Genomic DNA, 16718 nt, shown 5'->3' with positions numbered 1-16718 from the left:
CGCAGACTAAACGCGAGAGGCGAATACGATCGGTTGAACTTTGATAAACGCGCGATTAAACGTCCGTTACAGTGGCTCGGTCGTAAAATACGTAAGGGCGGAGGCTTCGAGCGATTACAATTCAAATTGTCTCGCATGAATTCGATAATTCGATGTCTGGAAAACAAAGTCGGTCGAGCGATCGAGAAGCTGGATTCAACCATACACGTTTCCTACAAATTTCGCTTCTTACGTGTTTACGGAGACTTTCTAAATTCGTCGAGGAGCAAGCACGTCGCGACTCCTCTCGAGTGCTCGACCATAGACGGTGTTGCTTTTATTCGAGCAGCCGGAAGTCGTCAATTTTCTCTCTGTCTCTTAGGAGCGGGCGTTCCGAAAGCAGCATTCGCTTCATTGATCCGCACGCGGAAATTGCCACATGGAAGCTGACAATAGGCGATTATGGATTTAAAATAGAAGCCCACTTTGAATCAATCTCGCCGAGTATCGGGGATCGAGTGGAGTACGCAAAGATCATTGTCGATTTAGGAAAAATTCTACGCGTAACGGCTGTTAATCGCTTTTCCTTTTTCTTCCTTTTTATTTCTCCCCTCGAGAAGCGTATCGGCGAAATAGCGAGGATACGAGGGAATCGATGCTCCGGAAGGTATTTCGATGTATCGAAATCCAATGCGTGGCTTCTTTCCTGCCTTGTAATTGCGGCTGCTATATTTACCGAGGAGAGAGAGAGAGAGAGAGAGAGAGAGTGTGGGACGATTTTTCGTGCCGTAATTAAAAGTACGTCTATGGAGGGACTTCCTCTCGAGCGATTCTCGATAAAGGTTACATCGAAAAAGAGGTGTCTAATACGTCGTGAAAGTTCGATACACCTCGTAACAAATTTATATAATGCGCGTATTTGACGACCGATGAAAAAGGTGAAGATCGAGATCGATACGAATGTCTTCGCTGATTTCTTTTAACGTCACGGATTACGTTAAATTCTTAAACGTGCCAATTCCTCGTTCGAACAAAGTATACTCCGATCGAGTGATTCGTCATTAAGTAAAACGACTTAAAGTTACAAGCGTATAGCGATAGTGCTCCAATTAGGAAATTTTAGCGAAGGCTGCCTCCGAGTATCTTAGAGGAGCTTAGGAGGGAGAGAGAGAGAGAGAGAGATCGGGCGAGCAAATGGCTCATTACTACCTGCCTGTGATAACGATAAAATTCAATATACCGTACCCTTTGACTTTCGTTCGACGAGACGAGAGTGCCGTCGCGTCTAAAACGCGCACTTTACCGCGCTCTTACCTCTCCGAGCATTCTAGATTTTCGGATAAATTTGGATCAATTTTCCTTCTCGCAACGAGCAAACGCCGCGAAGAAAGAAAATCGTAGACGCGTAAGTGCATTTCTACGCGAATACGTGTAAAAGCGTGCTACGCGAGAAGCAGTAACGATTGTAACGGCTGACGACGTTTCGAATGCTTCGATGCACTTCCTGGCGGTGGTTATCGCTCCCCTGCTATCGAACCTTCGTGGAAGCGTAAAAACGTTGATCCCACGACTTCGTTGTATCGCCGTTTCCATGAATGAAACGCGCGCTTCGCACGCTCGAAAGCGTGTTTTTATCAATCGCCGTGGAAAAGCACTCTGCTCGGTGCTTGGCTCGACCGCGATGACGACGACGACGACGACGAGCGTTCTTTCTCTCTCTCCCCTTCTCTCTCTTTCTTTCTCTCGAGTCGCCCTCCAACGATAACGAAGCGTTATCGCGTCACGCCTCGAGTGCCAGATGCTTGCCTTTTACGATTTTCGATCGACGCTCTTTTTCTTTCATCGACCGGAAGTCCTTCCTGAAAGAAGATTCGTCGAATCATTCCGGAAACGACGTTCGTTCGATAAATATGCGGAGCTCGAGGAGCGGTTATCGCCTTATCTTCGCTCCTAGGAGCCAACGATTTAGCAAAGAATTCGAGATCGTTTCTGACCCATCGCGTCGTCTTTAATCGCATCGACTCGCCGCTACGGCTGCTCGTGGCTCGACTATTTGCGCGATTACGTATCTTGAATCTTTCGTAAATAAATTGTCGGAGCGTCGTTCTTACGACCGGTATATCGACTTTGGAAAGACTCCGAAAGTAGAGAGACAATTTAAAATTCCAGGATATTCCCGAGAGTTCGACGAGTCCGTAAATCATCGATCGAAAGTCTTGGAAACGTAACGACTTTTTTCTAACGATATCTCGATATTTCTCTTCTCGCGAAAGGAACGTCAGAGATAAAAAAAGATCGTAACGAAAACGAGTCCGTGACACGCGCCTCGTCGAGTTTCACGGTAGTACCTACGCTCGCAAATAGCTGGAGAATTCGAGGAAGCGCGCGTCTGTAAAAGGTGCAAACTCGTTTCGAACGTTACGCACGTTCGTGCCCCGTCCAATCGCCGTTGCCGAACAGATAATCTTCCGGGAAGAGCGCGTCGCGATACGGGATTTACCGAAGCCGCTTACTTACGTTCGCAAACTCGTCAACTAAATTCTAGCTGTCTTCGCATCGCACGAGTCACGCACTTCGATCGCAAAGTATCGATATTTCGGCCCGACGCCTGAAATCTTTCACGGAGCACGGCCGTTTAATGCTCGTCGCGAATACGATCGATTACGAATCCGACCGACCGAAGAGATCGTCGCCGGTCTCGCGGTTTTTCTTTTTTTTTTTTTTTATCAAGCGTCATTATCTGGCGCCGCGTCGCCTTCCTATAACGTTTAACAATAAGTGTTTCTCGGACTTTTATAAGAACGCGAGGACGACTTCTGAAAATACATACTCTCCGCTCTTCTACGAAATCAACCGTGCGCAACGGTGCGCGACTACGATATGATTCGAATTAATTGCGAGTGGACGGAAGGATTCTGTTTCGAGTTGCACCACTCCCGCAAGTACATCTCTCTCTCCCCCCGACGCATCGTAATTAGTAGCAACTACGGAGGTAGCCAATTATTTCGACTCTCGTTGAAAGAGAAAAGGGACGCTGGCTTCGAGGTCAGAGGTACGATCCCTCGCTTGTCTCGCTTCACGCATAAACCTTGACCCTTCGAATCGTTCACGTACGATTCGTAATAATCCACGAGCCTATTTCTAACGACGATCGTTCGACAAAGTCGATAATCGCGATGACAGCGAAATGAACTTTTCTTAATTTAGAAATAACATCGCGAGAGCCGGATCGAGCTATTTACATATCCGAGCGAGATAAACCGCGAGCTTACATTTGCGAGATCTTGCGCAACCATCGGCAGATTTTCCATCGCGCGAGCAACGTTACGTCCGAATCGTGTCCTCCGGAAGCGATTGAAATGTTATCGCGATGTCATCGCATAACTTACGATGAAAATAGAAATAATCGGGCGAGTCGATGATACTTCTATCAAACGATAATGAGAAGAAAGAAAATCTTTCGGAGGCACCTCGAGCCAATTCTTTCGTACGAACGACGAAGATCGAAACGGCGCATCGTAATAAATCAACGATTCGACGCTGCGCAAATCGCAGGCGCGTTAGTCATCCGCGCGAGAGGCAAGCGGGAATCTCCGTGGTAAACGCTTTCGTCATCCTCGTTGGACTTTTGTCCGTTGGTCGCGCGTTCTCCTCGTGCCGAGACTCTGACTCGCGTCGCAAAGATCGCTCCGTTACCGTCGTCCTCGTCGTCGTCGTCGTCGTCGTCGTCGTCGTTGTTGTTGTTGTTGTTTTCATTAGTAGCGACGTTCTCTTTCTCTTCCCCTCCCCCACCCCCGCTCTTTCCTCGGTGTTTATCGTACAAGCCGTACAAGCCGTGCGATCGTGATTTCTCCTCCTCGCCGTTTCCGTCGACGCGCGGCGTGATTGCCACCTCCCTCTCCTCTCGTCGTCGCCACTCGACTGCACGGAGCGCGTTCCTCGTCTTCCTCTCCGTCGCGCGACTCGGAGCACCCAGACGCGATTGCCGATAGACAGATGGTATTTACCACTCGGGCTCGCGGTAAATATTTTTTCGGCAAATATCTTTTTTCCTCCTCCGCCCATCGGAGAAAGGGGGAGGGGGGAGGGGAAAGAGAGAATTCTTTGTAATCTCAACGATCCATTATTGTTTTTCGTTCGAAAAAACAAGGTTGAAAAATATTCCTTTCTCGGAATTTTCGATAGACGAACGGAATGACTACGGCGGATCATGAAAATATTTCGAAAGAAACAAAGTTATCTTTCTTTCTCTCCTTCTCTCCGCGGAGGAGAAACGCGAGGAGGAGTACCACGGATTTTCCATTGGTACTCGGTACCCACGCAATTATCGTACAACGATACGATTTCAAAGCGTTTGGTTCTCTCGTTAACCGATAACGCACGTTTTATCTAATATTCTTTTTCTCATTCACGATAGATGCAACGACCGCGACTTTTTTTTCACGAGCCTCGCGTTCGAGCGCGCGCCTATCTTCCGGACTCGTCGAACGAGCGGACATTTATCATTTCCCATTTATTTTTCCCGTCGCATGATTTTCTCGCGTCCGCGAGGAGGAAAAAGCAAGGAAAAATACGTTTCGAAGAGAGATCTCGGTATGGAATTTAACGCGTAAACTTAGCCGGGAACGAGCTAGACGATCGGCCTTGCGTCGGAGTAACGTGAATCACGGCTACGCGCGACGCTCTCGCGATCGTTGTTTACGATTTTTACAGAAGGCGCGTGTGCGCGCCGCACACCTGCGAGCGAGTAGAAACATAGTACGGTTGTTTACGACGCTGGACCTAAACGGCGGATAATATTTAAGCGCGTATTAATAGAAAGCCGCCAGACGTATTTCTGCATACTATCGCAACGAAATACGAAAGAAAAGACGCGTTACTCGCGTCTATAAATAAAGTTGTGTTTTACGACAGAGCGCGTGACTGGACTCGACCGCCGCGAGCGATTTTTCGTTACGCGGAAGAGTATGGTCGATGGCTCGCCTAATTAGCAACGATAAGCTCTTTGGACGGTCGCTAGCTCCGCTCCGTCGTGCGCGATTGCGCGAGGCAACCTTGACGACGAGACCGACGGCCGTTCGATTCGAATCATCGCCGCGGCATTGAACTTCCTTTCGCTAACGAGTTCTGAATTTATAAATAACTTTTTGTCAATCGCCTACCGAGAAAAACATAAGCAGGCATCTCTCCTCGGCGCTTTCGATATCGCATTATCGTACAATATGAAATCGTTAAGATTTCGTAAAGGTCTATAAAACGACGATCGTTTATTCGAACGAGTCTGCCGTTTTACGATCGAGAAGTAATAGACGCTTCCTCCCTTATCGCGGTTGCCTCGCTCGGCTGCACAAAGAGAGAGAAAGAGAGAGAGAGAGAGAGCCGTCGGTGCGCGCAAAGCCTATTTTTCGGACATTTTCGAGAGCCGAGTCGATCTGCGCTCGAACGAGCATTTTCCGCATAGATACCGCAGAGCGTGCGTGCTAATTTCTCTTTGCCTCCGTCTCCCCTCTTCCTTCTTCTTTTTTGACGCGTCTATTCGCGGTTCTGAGAGACGGGAGGAGAGAGAGAAAGAGAGTTCGGACCGGACGCGACTCGTTCCGGTCTCTCGTCTCGAGTGGGTCGGAGCGCAGTCGCACTCACCGGCTCTCTTTGCCACTCTCCAAGCGCGCCGAGTCGAGTTTAGGGACAGTGGGTCAAGTAGGTCGTTCCCGCGATACTCAGACGGAACACAGAGATTACGTAACACCCTCGGAGGGAGAAAGTCGCCCTCTCTCTGTGGCCTCGCTTCAGCGCGGTTAGCCCGCCTCTCCCTACCTTTACCCCACCTTTAGTCCCCCACTTGCCCCCCCCCACTCCGACCTCGAGAACAACTCGCGGACTGTTTACAAACAAATCCTCCCACCTTTTCGCTCGACCGTGCTATCTCCCTCTGCCTCGAGATCGAAGCTGCGAGGACGAACCTGTTAGAAAGCCGTCGCCATCGCCGCCGCTGCCGCCGCCGTCGTCGTCGTCGTCGTCGTCGTCGTCGTCGTCGTCATCGTCGTTTCGCACGCTCGGACTGCATTGCGCAAAATTGCAGTCCGCGAGCACTAGGAAAGATGCCCCTCTGCCTTCGCCTGCGGAAATCGCATTCGTGGCTCGTCTCCGACTACATTCGAGACTCGTACCGATTGGTCGACCGCTACCTTCTAGATCTAACTAGTTATTTTCTTTCCTGTTTTCTACCAGAGTCCCTGTTCCGCTTTTACAATCGCTCTGACGTCACTTATGCATGTACGTTTCCACCTGGAATCGAAACTCCAAGATATATATATACATACATACACACATATATGTGTATATATATATATATATATATATATATATATATATATATATATACAGATAGAGAGAGAGAGAGAGAGAGAGAGAGAGAGAGAGACAATATGCCGCTTACTTTGCTTTTTGTTCTCGCGCTCCAGATTCCGAGGAATCCGGTGCACTCTGATAACTGTAGTTAATTATTGTTTAAACCGCTCTACCTTCGAAGCGGGGAATGTCGCCTTCCGGTTCATCCTTGCTCTCAAATATATCGCGCTCGAGTACGAGACGATCTCGTAGCTACGATTCGTTCGAAGATCTCGCGATACCTCGTGCGACCTATTTAGAGTCGCGGAGTGGACCGAACTCGCTAGTAATAGCCCCGAGTCTCACGATCGATCGCTTTCTATTTCATCGAGAAACTGCGTCGTTGTCGGCTCGGCTAGTATCGCCGCTCGACTACTTTCCTCGCGACGATTTTCTCTGACGCAAGAAACTCAGCATCCGCTCGAGTTTCGTTAGTTTTCGTTATTTACTACGAGCCGACTGTAAACAAAGTAACTATAAAGTAAATATAAATACGACTTTGAGTTCGCAACGATCGATTATCCACGTCATTACGTTTTTCGTCTGTTAGGTCTCTAAAAGAAGTCGATGATTTCATTGAGAAAAGAAGGAGCGAGAAAGGCAGGCCGCTACGGAGCAACGACGACGACGACGACGACGACGACGACGACGACGACGACGACGACGACGACGACGACGAGAGTTTCATACAAAACATAGCCTGCATATAGAAACGCAGACACAGTGGCCTAGACAACTAGGTCGCGGCGCAGTTCTCCCTACACGAGTTCGCGTGCGCGAGAGAAGAGTGTGCGCCCGTTACGGGCGTCGCGTGTGCCGTGCTAGACGGAAAGTACTCGGCCGTCGAGCGGAGGCTAGAGAGATATAGAGAGGAACACGGACACGGAGGAGACGTAGATGAGAACGCGCACATGGAAAACGAACGCGTACTACGGCGTACATAGGGTATTACATAAACTAACTGCCTACCACTGCGCCATACGTTATATAGGTGTCTGCGCAGAGCGAGGGGTTGGAGTCGCTCGAGCGTCGATGTCTTTTTTCCTTGCTATCCCTCTCTTCTTTTTTAGGTCAACCTCTCTCGCGATTTCAGTTGGAGCGTGCGGTGCCATCGATCGGAGTACACTCGACGAGGAAACGCGTCGGCCGATCGACCACAGGGATGCTCCAATGTGGAATTCGAAAAGAAGACGAAATAAGACGAAGAATCGCGCGACCCGATGCCTTTGCCGGCTTGCTTGTCCTTCGTCGCGCCACATAGAAGGACGGAAGCCAGAAAAGGCTCGAGAGATCTTTTACGTCTTCCTTTCTACACCTCGATCGTATCTCGACTTTCGATCCTACGAGAAAGAGTCGCAACGCGCTTAAGAATTTGTTTCTTTTCTTAAGCGGATCCGTCGTCGTCGCAGAAACGAGAGCCTTAGTCGTGTATCGCTACAAATATGGCTATCTCTTGTCGATAAACGATTAAATTTCTTAGCAAAATATATCAAACGCGAAGAGTCGGTCGTTTGTTCGCGTTCTCGAACGATATCAAGCCGTCGCGTAGCGTCGATCCGTTCGCGTGCGTTCCATGCAAACGGCTATGCGCCGCGCTCTATACGTGTGTCCGTATGCAGGTGAAGCGTTCGTAGGTACGTACTTACCTGCATACCTCGAAGCATAAGCAGAAGAAGAAAACGAGCAACAAAGCGAAACGGCTGGCTCTCGGCGTTGACTCGCAAATTATTGTCCCTCCGCTCCGTCGAAGGTTTACCGTGAATTATTACGTCGCAATATCTAAACGGAGAGCTCCGTCTATCTGGCCTACTTCCATATTTTTACGACGGCCGATTCGGAATGACGCGAAGCGAGAGAGCGAGCGAGCGAACGCGGAGGACGAGGACGAGGACGACGAGGACGACGAGGACGACGAGGACGAGGACGACGACGAAGACGACGACGACGACGACGACGACGACGTGACGACGTGACGACTCAGCGCGAAAACGAAGCGAAACGTTACGAACGAATCAGAGCGCGAGAACGTTCGCTTATTAAAATGCGACTGCAGGTAAGGCTTTTGCGAGAGAGCCCACTTTCTTGGCAAGAATCCTGTTCGGAGTTCGACGATGAACGACGTTTACTACTCGGTCAAGACGGCTGAGTTGATCCTTCGCGAACGGGAATAATCGATGATCGATTCCTTCCCGACGTTTCTATAATTTTCTACTCCAAAATCCCGTTAATCTCGTAAAATTTCCTCAAACAAATTTGTATACTTTAACGGTAAGAACATTTGCGAACCAACAGTAAAACATTAAAAGATACGCTTTACAATCTCGTTTTAGCGATAAAAGAGGTTCGGGAGAAGAGTTGGCGCAACATTACGAAACACTGCCGCCGTAACTGCCAAATCTAGAGTCACGTCGTTCTCTCTCTCTCTTTCTCTCTGTCAGCGTCTCGTTGTTTTGATGAGAATGTAATACGACAATGTACTTAACTGTAAGCTCCCTCGCCGTGCGCAGAACGATGACGCAAAAAGAATGCGAGAGAGCGAGAAAGAGAATTCGCAGATGCGCCGAGGCAACGTTAGAAAATACGCTTCGTAATTATCTTCCGAAAGAAGAAGCGATAGCGCGAGTTTCGGATACGTAATCGCAGATCGATCGAAAAGGAAGCGACTCGATCGTCTCGAGACATTTTCGGGTTGGTTCTTTTATAAAAGATTTTTTCATTCGGCGTCGACGACCATTTTATAACTTTGCAAAAGGAGCGGAGCTCGGTATGATGCAACTACGAGAAGCAACGTCGAGGAACGCGCGCTCTCTTTTCTTCTTTTCTTCCGGCTTTTTCTCTTTGATTTTATAACCGAACGATGCTCTTTCGAATCGTCTTTTCCAATTATTACGTTTAATATTTCTACAAAGATCGTACGCTGCATTCGCAAGGTAGAATCAGGTAGAAGTATCTGAAAGTACAAAATGAAAAAAGAAGAATCTCGGATACGCAAAGATAGGAACGAACGATTTCGATCCTAGAAAGAAACGAATATCTTAGCGAGAGCGCAAATTACGAGTCCCGACGTAATAATAAGAATCAGCCGGATATTTTTCTTCCTTTTCTCTTCCGACCGAAAGCGAGGCAAAGGCGACTACGGTGACGACGCTAGCGACGGCATTAGAGAGAGAGGTTTTCTTCTCGGAAAGAAGGATCGACTTGTATCTTATTGTCGGCTCGATCGTAAATAACACGATGACGCCAAGGAAATACCGAGGAATTCTTATTTATAGAACGACGGATGTTACAGCGTACATATCCCGTACGACCGCTTAAAAATTCGACTTAAGAAAGCTGTACGTCGGAAACAAAAATTTTCTTTTTTTTTTTCGAACGTCCTGCCTGCACGTGGTCGATCGAGAAGACCTAGGAGGAAAAGAACGAAGGGAATTCCCTAGCGCTTTTGTCCAAGGTGCCTCTTACGAGACGTCCACTCGTTTATGGACTCGCTGCTATTTATGGTTCGCGACAATTACGATAAATCTTAATTACATAACTGTGTCACGTAACTCGTTCGCGTATCTCTTCCGACCGTCGTCGTCTTCGACGGCAGCGACACCGTTCTTCGTAGGAAGGACGCAAGGACGAGACGATTGCTCGTTTACTCGGAGGATGCATCGATCGAAGAAGCTCGACTCGCGAGGATAGAAAAAAGCCTAGGAAGAAAGGCAAGAGCTTCCGTCAGCGAGTAGCGAGACCCTCGGGAACCGAGCGACGTCCGCACCTCCCACGATCGCGACCGGAGCAACCCGTAATTACACCGGAGGCTTCGCCTTTTTCGCTAAAACACGCTCGTGGAATAAGTTTATCGGATCGAAAGCGCGACTCCGGATCGTCCTCTCTTCCTTCGGTTATTCCTCGCTGATTAACTCTCTTGAGATTATCTCACTCTGATAGACCTGGAATTACGTATTTTATCCTATGACGTTCCCAACAAGTTTTTCGTTTCTTTTTCCCATCGCCTCGCTCGACTCGTAAGAAACCGTACCATCGTCGAAATTAAAATCGAGGACTTTCGAGAGAGCACCGACTTTCGATTCGAACGACTTCTTGGTAATATACTCTCTTCGAGCAGCGCGAATCTGCGCGTACTGCCATTGGTGACTCGTAACGGAAGCGTCTTCCTTCGTTCGCGCATCGACGAGATGGAGGATATACCGCCTATCGAGATATACTCTGATGAAGCACAAGAAATTGTCCCGTCGCGTTCCTCGTCCTTCCTTCCTTCCTTCCTTCCTTCCTTCCTTCCCTTCGAACTTTCGAACGAACTTTGCTCACCGACTACTCGCTATCCAACGCTCGCCAAACTTTTTCCTTGCGAATATTCGGTCAAACCGCGAACGAACGTTGATACCTTTGTAACGCGAGACGCGTCAAAGATTTTCCTAAAGAATTTACTCAAAACCTTTCGAAAGAGGGTGACTCGCCCGCGAGCACGTATTACCCTTGACGGTCACGTGGCATCGACGATGACGACGATGGGACGGGGAAGGGAGAGAAAGAGAGAGAGAGAGAGAGAGAGAAACGTGCGTTTATAGGAACACGTTGCGCTGCTCCACTCGGCCGCGCACCAACATCTAGGTGAGTGGTCAAGGTCTGCCGCTTCTTTCATCGCGCAATCTCCCTGCTCCTATCGTTCTGCGAATCTTATATTTATAGACGTGATGGCTCCTCTCTTTCCCGTCGATAGGACGATCGATTCCTTTCGCTTCGATGACCCCGCGTAAAGATATTTTTCTTTTTAACGCAAACGCTATCGAAAGAACTCGTCGCGAAATCTTGAACGATAGGTATGCTTTAGGAGAAAATTAATAACCGAGGTAAAACACGAGAGAGGGGGGGGAGGGAAGAGAGAGAGAACGGTGTTTAAACGAATGCGCCGCGAAGCAGATAGTCCGCTGATAAATTGGCCGTTTCCTCGTTCCACGCGTGTTTTGGATTTTGAAAAGTTATAACGGCATGGGTCGCGAGTCGCGCTTACATCACGTATCTTTGTTTGCACGTAGGCTATTTAGTCTGGACCCCGAGTACACGAGAAAAGAAGCTGCCTGGAGGTAAGAGAAGGAGAGAAAGGGAGTGGAACGAAGGAGGGGAAAGTAAACCGAACGATTTACGCGAGTAAACGTGCGGCGGCACGCCTGCGTGTCGTAGATAAGTTACACTCACAGTCGTTAGTCTCTTTCTTTCTCTCCACCCTCTGGCAAGCGGCTCCGTTCCACCCTTCGCCGACGACGCGACCTCGCCTTTTCACCTTCCCCCGTCCGTTCGCAGCTGCGTTTAAACTTATTCCTTTTCGAGCCCCACCACCATAGAGCGATACTTTTCAGGCTCGACTTCTTTTTTTGGCTGCATGCAAAGTGGAAGATACACGCGATCTTTAAAAGGCGTTTCTCTTTCCGTAGACTCTCTGGAAAATCGACGACGATGACGGCAGAGTTTTCTATTTTCGTCGAGCGTCTCTACGCAGCTAGTCTCTATTTCGGCCCTTTCTTTCCTCGCATTACCGAACGAAGAACTCGAACGCGAGTCTTCGATAGCGATCCTACGAGTCTCGCTAAGGGGATCCCGAAGAATGGAAAAGCATAACATGAAGATAGCGAACTAAGCGTAAGACGGTGAAAGTTTTTCCGATGAGAGAGAGAGGGGTGAGGGGAGCGAGAGGGAGAGACACTGGCGAGACGCCAATGAATTCTATTTAACAACGAGCCGCGACGCTCGACTATTTCAAACGTGGGTGGAGAAGGAAACGAAACCGAAAGGAGAGCGGCTCGGTCGTCGGGTCGTAGGGCTGAAATATGAGAAACGTATCGCACGCAGACTCCCTCCCTCTTCCTCTTTCCGCATTAAGATTTCCACGTGGACCGAAAGACGAGTTACGCGAAGCGCGTAAAAGGACCTCCTCCTTTTCCCCATCCCCTTACGCTACCTAGATGCAACAAGTACCACGTAATTTAGGAAAGTTGCACCGAGTCGATAAAATAATTATTCGTTCGTGGCGTTCCTCGAAGACAATGCCTTTTGTTGAACGAAGCGAGCACCGCGCCGGAGAAGATGTTAGAATCCTTCCCTATTCTCGCTTTCCATAGTCGTGCCCGTCTGCGCATTTACCCGCGTATCTCTCCATAGTACCGTACGGACGATCGCTCGATTACGAACGTCAAACTAAATTTCGTATTTCCGTTCGCGGAACTCTACCCACTCGACGTCTGCGATCTTGCGAAATATACTTTTCGCAGATTCTAGTATACGTACTCGCTAAAGTACCTATACCCTTTCATCGTCCTAAACCATCTTGCGTCTCTCTGCTCGTACGATCGTTCGAAAAAAATCTTTTCAATAATATTTTGATTCTTTCCGAACGCGAAGCAGCGATCGTTTTTATTCTCGTTCATCCGCGTCATCTTCTTTTTTTACAAGCTACGTGTTTACGAGCCGAAGCATAAAGAAGCGTGCCCACTCGACGTACACACGTACTTACGTAGAAGCACGCGATACGTGTGCCGTCCGCTAAAGTTGCGCGCGAGTTCGAGCGTTAAAGAATCTCTCGACTTTCCGGTAATACTCGTGACTCACTCGCGTAATCGCGCTCTTCCAGGATATGTTTTTCTCCTCCCTCTTCCTCCGCGTTCCTCCCTGTTCCTCTCTCCGCGCAAAGACGCGCCGGAAGGGGGACAATACCGCGTCTTGAGTACTCACTCGTCGTCCGTTCCTCGTCGTTTACTCTTCTATATCGATCAAGCGTGAAACATTCGAGAAATGCGGAAAATTATTTCCACGACGTGTCAGCGGTATAAATGAAATAATACGCGGAAGAGCGGAGCGAGAAAATAGAATCGTACGCATCGATCGCGAGCTTCGACGAAACCGAGAAACGAAACGTTTGTGGCAGCATCCTCGCCCACGGTACAGGCGCTACTAAGAATGGGAGAGAGAGAGAGAGAGAGAGAAGGAACGGCACGCAAGGACGCGAGCTAGCAACCACGCCCTTCCTTTTAGGGTGGTACGCGTCGTCCCGGGTCGACGACCAGCCTTTCTTCCTGCGTACAATTTTTCTCCCTTTCTATCGCTTATCGATGCTTTCGCAATTACAGATACACGACGGGACGAGACGATTCAACGAAAGCATCTAAATATTTTTCCTTTTGAAAGATATCGCCAAGATTTAAGTCGAGACTCGAAAAAAAATGTTTCAAAGAAATTCGAGGCAAATTGTTCGTGACTCGAGAAGATGTGATCGAAGATCGTAACCTCGCGAGTAAAGTCGCTGAGCGCGTAGGGCGTGGTCGAGTTCACCCCTTACCGATCTTAAATACGCTTCGTTTTAACGCGCGCACGCACGCGATTTATCCTTCTCCTTTCGCTCGTCTTATATAAAGGAGAAAAGCACGAAGGAACGGAACGAAAGTAGACGCTCGAGAAAGTCAAAAACGTTTCTTCGAAAATCGACGTTCTTCGAATAGCGCTCGTTTACCTTCTACGAAACAAAAGATTTTCATCGTTGTTCTTCTTACCGACTTTAGGAGTCACGGGTACGAAGCGAGCTAAAGATATAGCACGTAGGAGATACGAGGGCGAGCAACGTCGCTCTAATTAATCGGCTGTCGGAGAAAGGGAAGAGGAGAATTTAATCGTTCGTTTCTCGCATATCCGACGAATATAAAATCGAACGAGCAAAACGTACGTACGTAGGTAAGACGACCCTGGTACGTACTCTTTCTCGGTCTCTCGAAATTGCTTCCGAGAACTCGCTAGAACGTTCTCGGCCGTGACGATGTTTTTCGGAATTGAAAGTTCGACTCGAAGCCGCGAGAAATCGTTCGCGACGCGCAAATAGGGAAACGAACGAGACGAAGACGCGGACGCGGTGTAGTATTTCGGTACGGACACGAGGACAGTATAACGTAGGCAGTAGTATAATAAGACGTGGGTGCGCGAGCGCAGTAAATGCGATTTTACGGCGTTTCGTGGAACGTCGGAATTTTATCTTCGACCGCGTCAACCTGTCCAGCTTACGTTTCGGCGATTACGAAATCGATCTTGCGACTTCCAAACGAGACCTCTTCCCCTTTCTCCGAAGGAAAGAAAATAAAAACAAACAATACTCGTTACTCGTTAATGACACGCGCGCATCGGTATAAACTTTGATCGGCGACGAAGCGAGAAAAGCGGATGAAGTCGTCCGAACGCGTCCCGCAACGTGTGCCGGTGATGGATGAAGGGCGTTCCAGTTACGTGCATTTCGTTCAGCGAAAGATGATGAATGGACCGTGTCGCCAGGAGGCACTCGAATTTCGAACGGAAGACAACAACACGGCGACGGATCGAGTTAATTCTTACGGCGAAGATGAAACGAAGCAGTGCTCGCGTATTTCGTGCGAGATAATTAGGCCGAGAGAACGTCGGCCTCGACGGCGATCGAAAAGAGACGAGGAACGGATCCGACGTTCGTTAACGAAACATTCGGCAAGAGCCTCGCAGCGGCCGCCTCTTTACGTGCCGCCGCCGTCGCGCGTCCCCCCTCTCCCCCTCTCTCTCCTTCTCCCTCTAGCACTCATTTTCCGTAAGAAGCGCGAGTCTTCTCGCCGCAAATTCGTACGCGAGATCGTCTAGCCGCGCGCGTTCGCCTTTAGGAAAAGTAAGTTGGGCAACGCGCAAGGAAGGGCTTAGAGGTGTGTTCAATTGAACGGAGAAACGACCACCGTGGCTTCCATTACCGCGTTGTCGCATCAGGGTTTCCCTCTTATTGTCGGAAATTCGGCATCGTCGAAGCGGATTGGATCGAAGCGGTGAATGCGATTTGGCATACCTCGGGTGTACTACAAACTGCAGGACAGGCCGTCGCGTTTCTATAAGGCTTCGCTATTATTGGCTAACCGATAGGTCACCGTGTCGCTCCGTCTAGACCGACACGTTTTGTACGATCGATAAATAACTTCCTCTTAACCGGATAAAGGTTCGCCTTCCTCCATCTTCCTTACTCTCTTCGATCGATGCCCTTTTCAATCCCGTCCCTGGTCTATCAGGGCGTCGTATCGAATAATGAGACTCGCCGTCGAATAATGCGGTATTGTAAAGTGATTACGTAAAATATAAAGCGTCCTTTTTACGACGTATTCTCCCGCGATTTTTGAAACGTACGAATGTCGTACGCATATTTCTTAAGGGAAAATCGTCGACGACGTCGATCTTACGCGAGCAGGGACGCGAACGATCGCTCGTTGACGCGCGCGCCGTGCGGCCATGGGCGCGTTTACGAGATTAAAACGGACGTTTTAAGGTTCTTGTCCGTCGTGTAAACACCTTAATGGACCGTCGGTGGCTGCACCTGTTGCTCTCCGCGCCTCTCCATCGAAAAATATTTCGAGTTCTCACGCGGCTATCCTCCTAGCTATTCCCCGAACGGCCTCGTCGCCGTTCGTCCCATTACCCTTCTCTGTCGCTTCCACGTTCGTACATTCCTTTGAAATAATCGAGCGGCGCAGCCGGTCTATACCCGTAGACGGACGTACGTACGTCGGGAAAGTAGCTTATACTCGCCCTAAGACGAGTACGAGACCAAATATTCTTATATCCCATGTTATCGATCGGTGTTCGAGAGAGATCCAATGATTATTTCGAAAGCATAAATCATTGGTCATCGAAACCGGTTTTACCGTAGAGTCGATCTCTGCTCGATGTCGACTAGTCCTCGTTTCCGTTCGTACGAATTGCACGATGCCGTAATCCGTTGTAGCATGCCCATTGACGAATCGATCTCTCTAAAATATGTCCGAATCTACGAACGTATCCACTCGCGTAGGGCAGCCTAGTCGAGTTCGTCTAACGTGAAACTCTGTTACTAGTCAGACCCGTTATCTCGCTGCCATCCCTTCCGATCCAGTCGATCGCGAATATTCTTCCCGACGTCAAGGACTAATTCTCGAAGGAGAGACGGAAAGCCGCAAAGTTGCGCATCCGCGACGTCTCCGTCGGCGTAACGACCGCGCGGGCGACGTCAACGAGCGTCAACGACGCGAAAAGTCTCGCGCGTCTTCGTAAAAACGAGAGATTAACCTCTAGAGATACTGTTTTCGTCGCAATTTATCCCATGCCAGTGCGCGAGTTCAAATATGTATTTTGTTATTAGTATCGCGCTGCTTCGCCGAAAGAAAAATGTCGTTTACAAATTTTTTCATTTCGCTGTTTACGTCGAAAGTGACGGAATGACGTCGAAAAGTATTACGCGGATAAGACGGTAAGAGAATCTCTCTTCGCGAGCGATTCGAGGATGCGACTTTTTTTGTGGAACGTGGAACGACGCTTTCGCAGGTGTA

At 48.9% G+C, this 16718-nt stretch overlaps 1 protein-coding gene across 4 annotated transcripts in view; it reads right to left on the bottom strand.

Moving 5' to 3' along the window:
* The window catches only part of LOC122628270 (3-phosphoinositide-dependent protein kinase 1), a 150205-nt gene that overhangs the window by 40880 nt on the left and 92607 nt on the right, over positions 1-16718 (bottom strand). Inside the window, exon 1 of one of the 4 annotated variants that reach the window (XM_043810440.1) lies at positions 8013-8033. The exons of the other annotated variants lie outside the window; for them this stretch is intronic. Within the exon in view, the coding sequence (XP_043666375.1) occupies positions 8013-8030 (18 nt within the window). The 5' untranslated portion in view covers positions 8031-8033. Of the gene's footprint in view, positions 1-8012; positions 8034-16718 lie in introns of those variants that run through there. 4 annotated transcript variants of the gene reach the window in all.

Source organism: Vespula pensylvanica, chromosome 1 (assembly GCF_014466175.1).
Source record: "Vespula pensylvanica isolate Volc-1 chromosome 1, ASM1446617v1, whole genome shotgun sequence".
Lineage (NCBI taxonomy): Eukaryota > Metazoa > Arthropoda > Insecta > Hymenoptera > Vespidae > Vespula > Vespula pensylvanica.
This window is presented reverse-complemented; position numbering and strand designations above follow the sequence as displayed.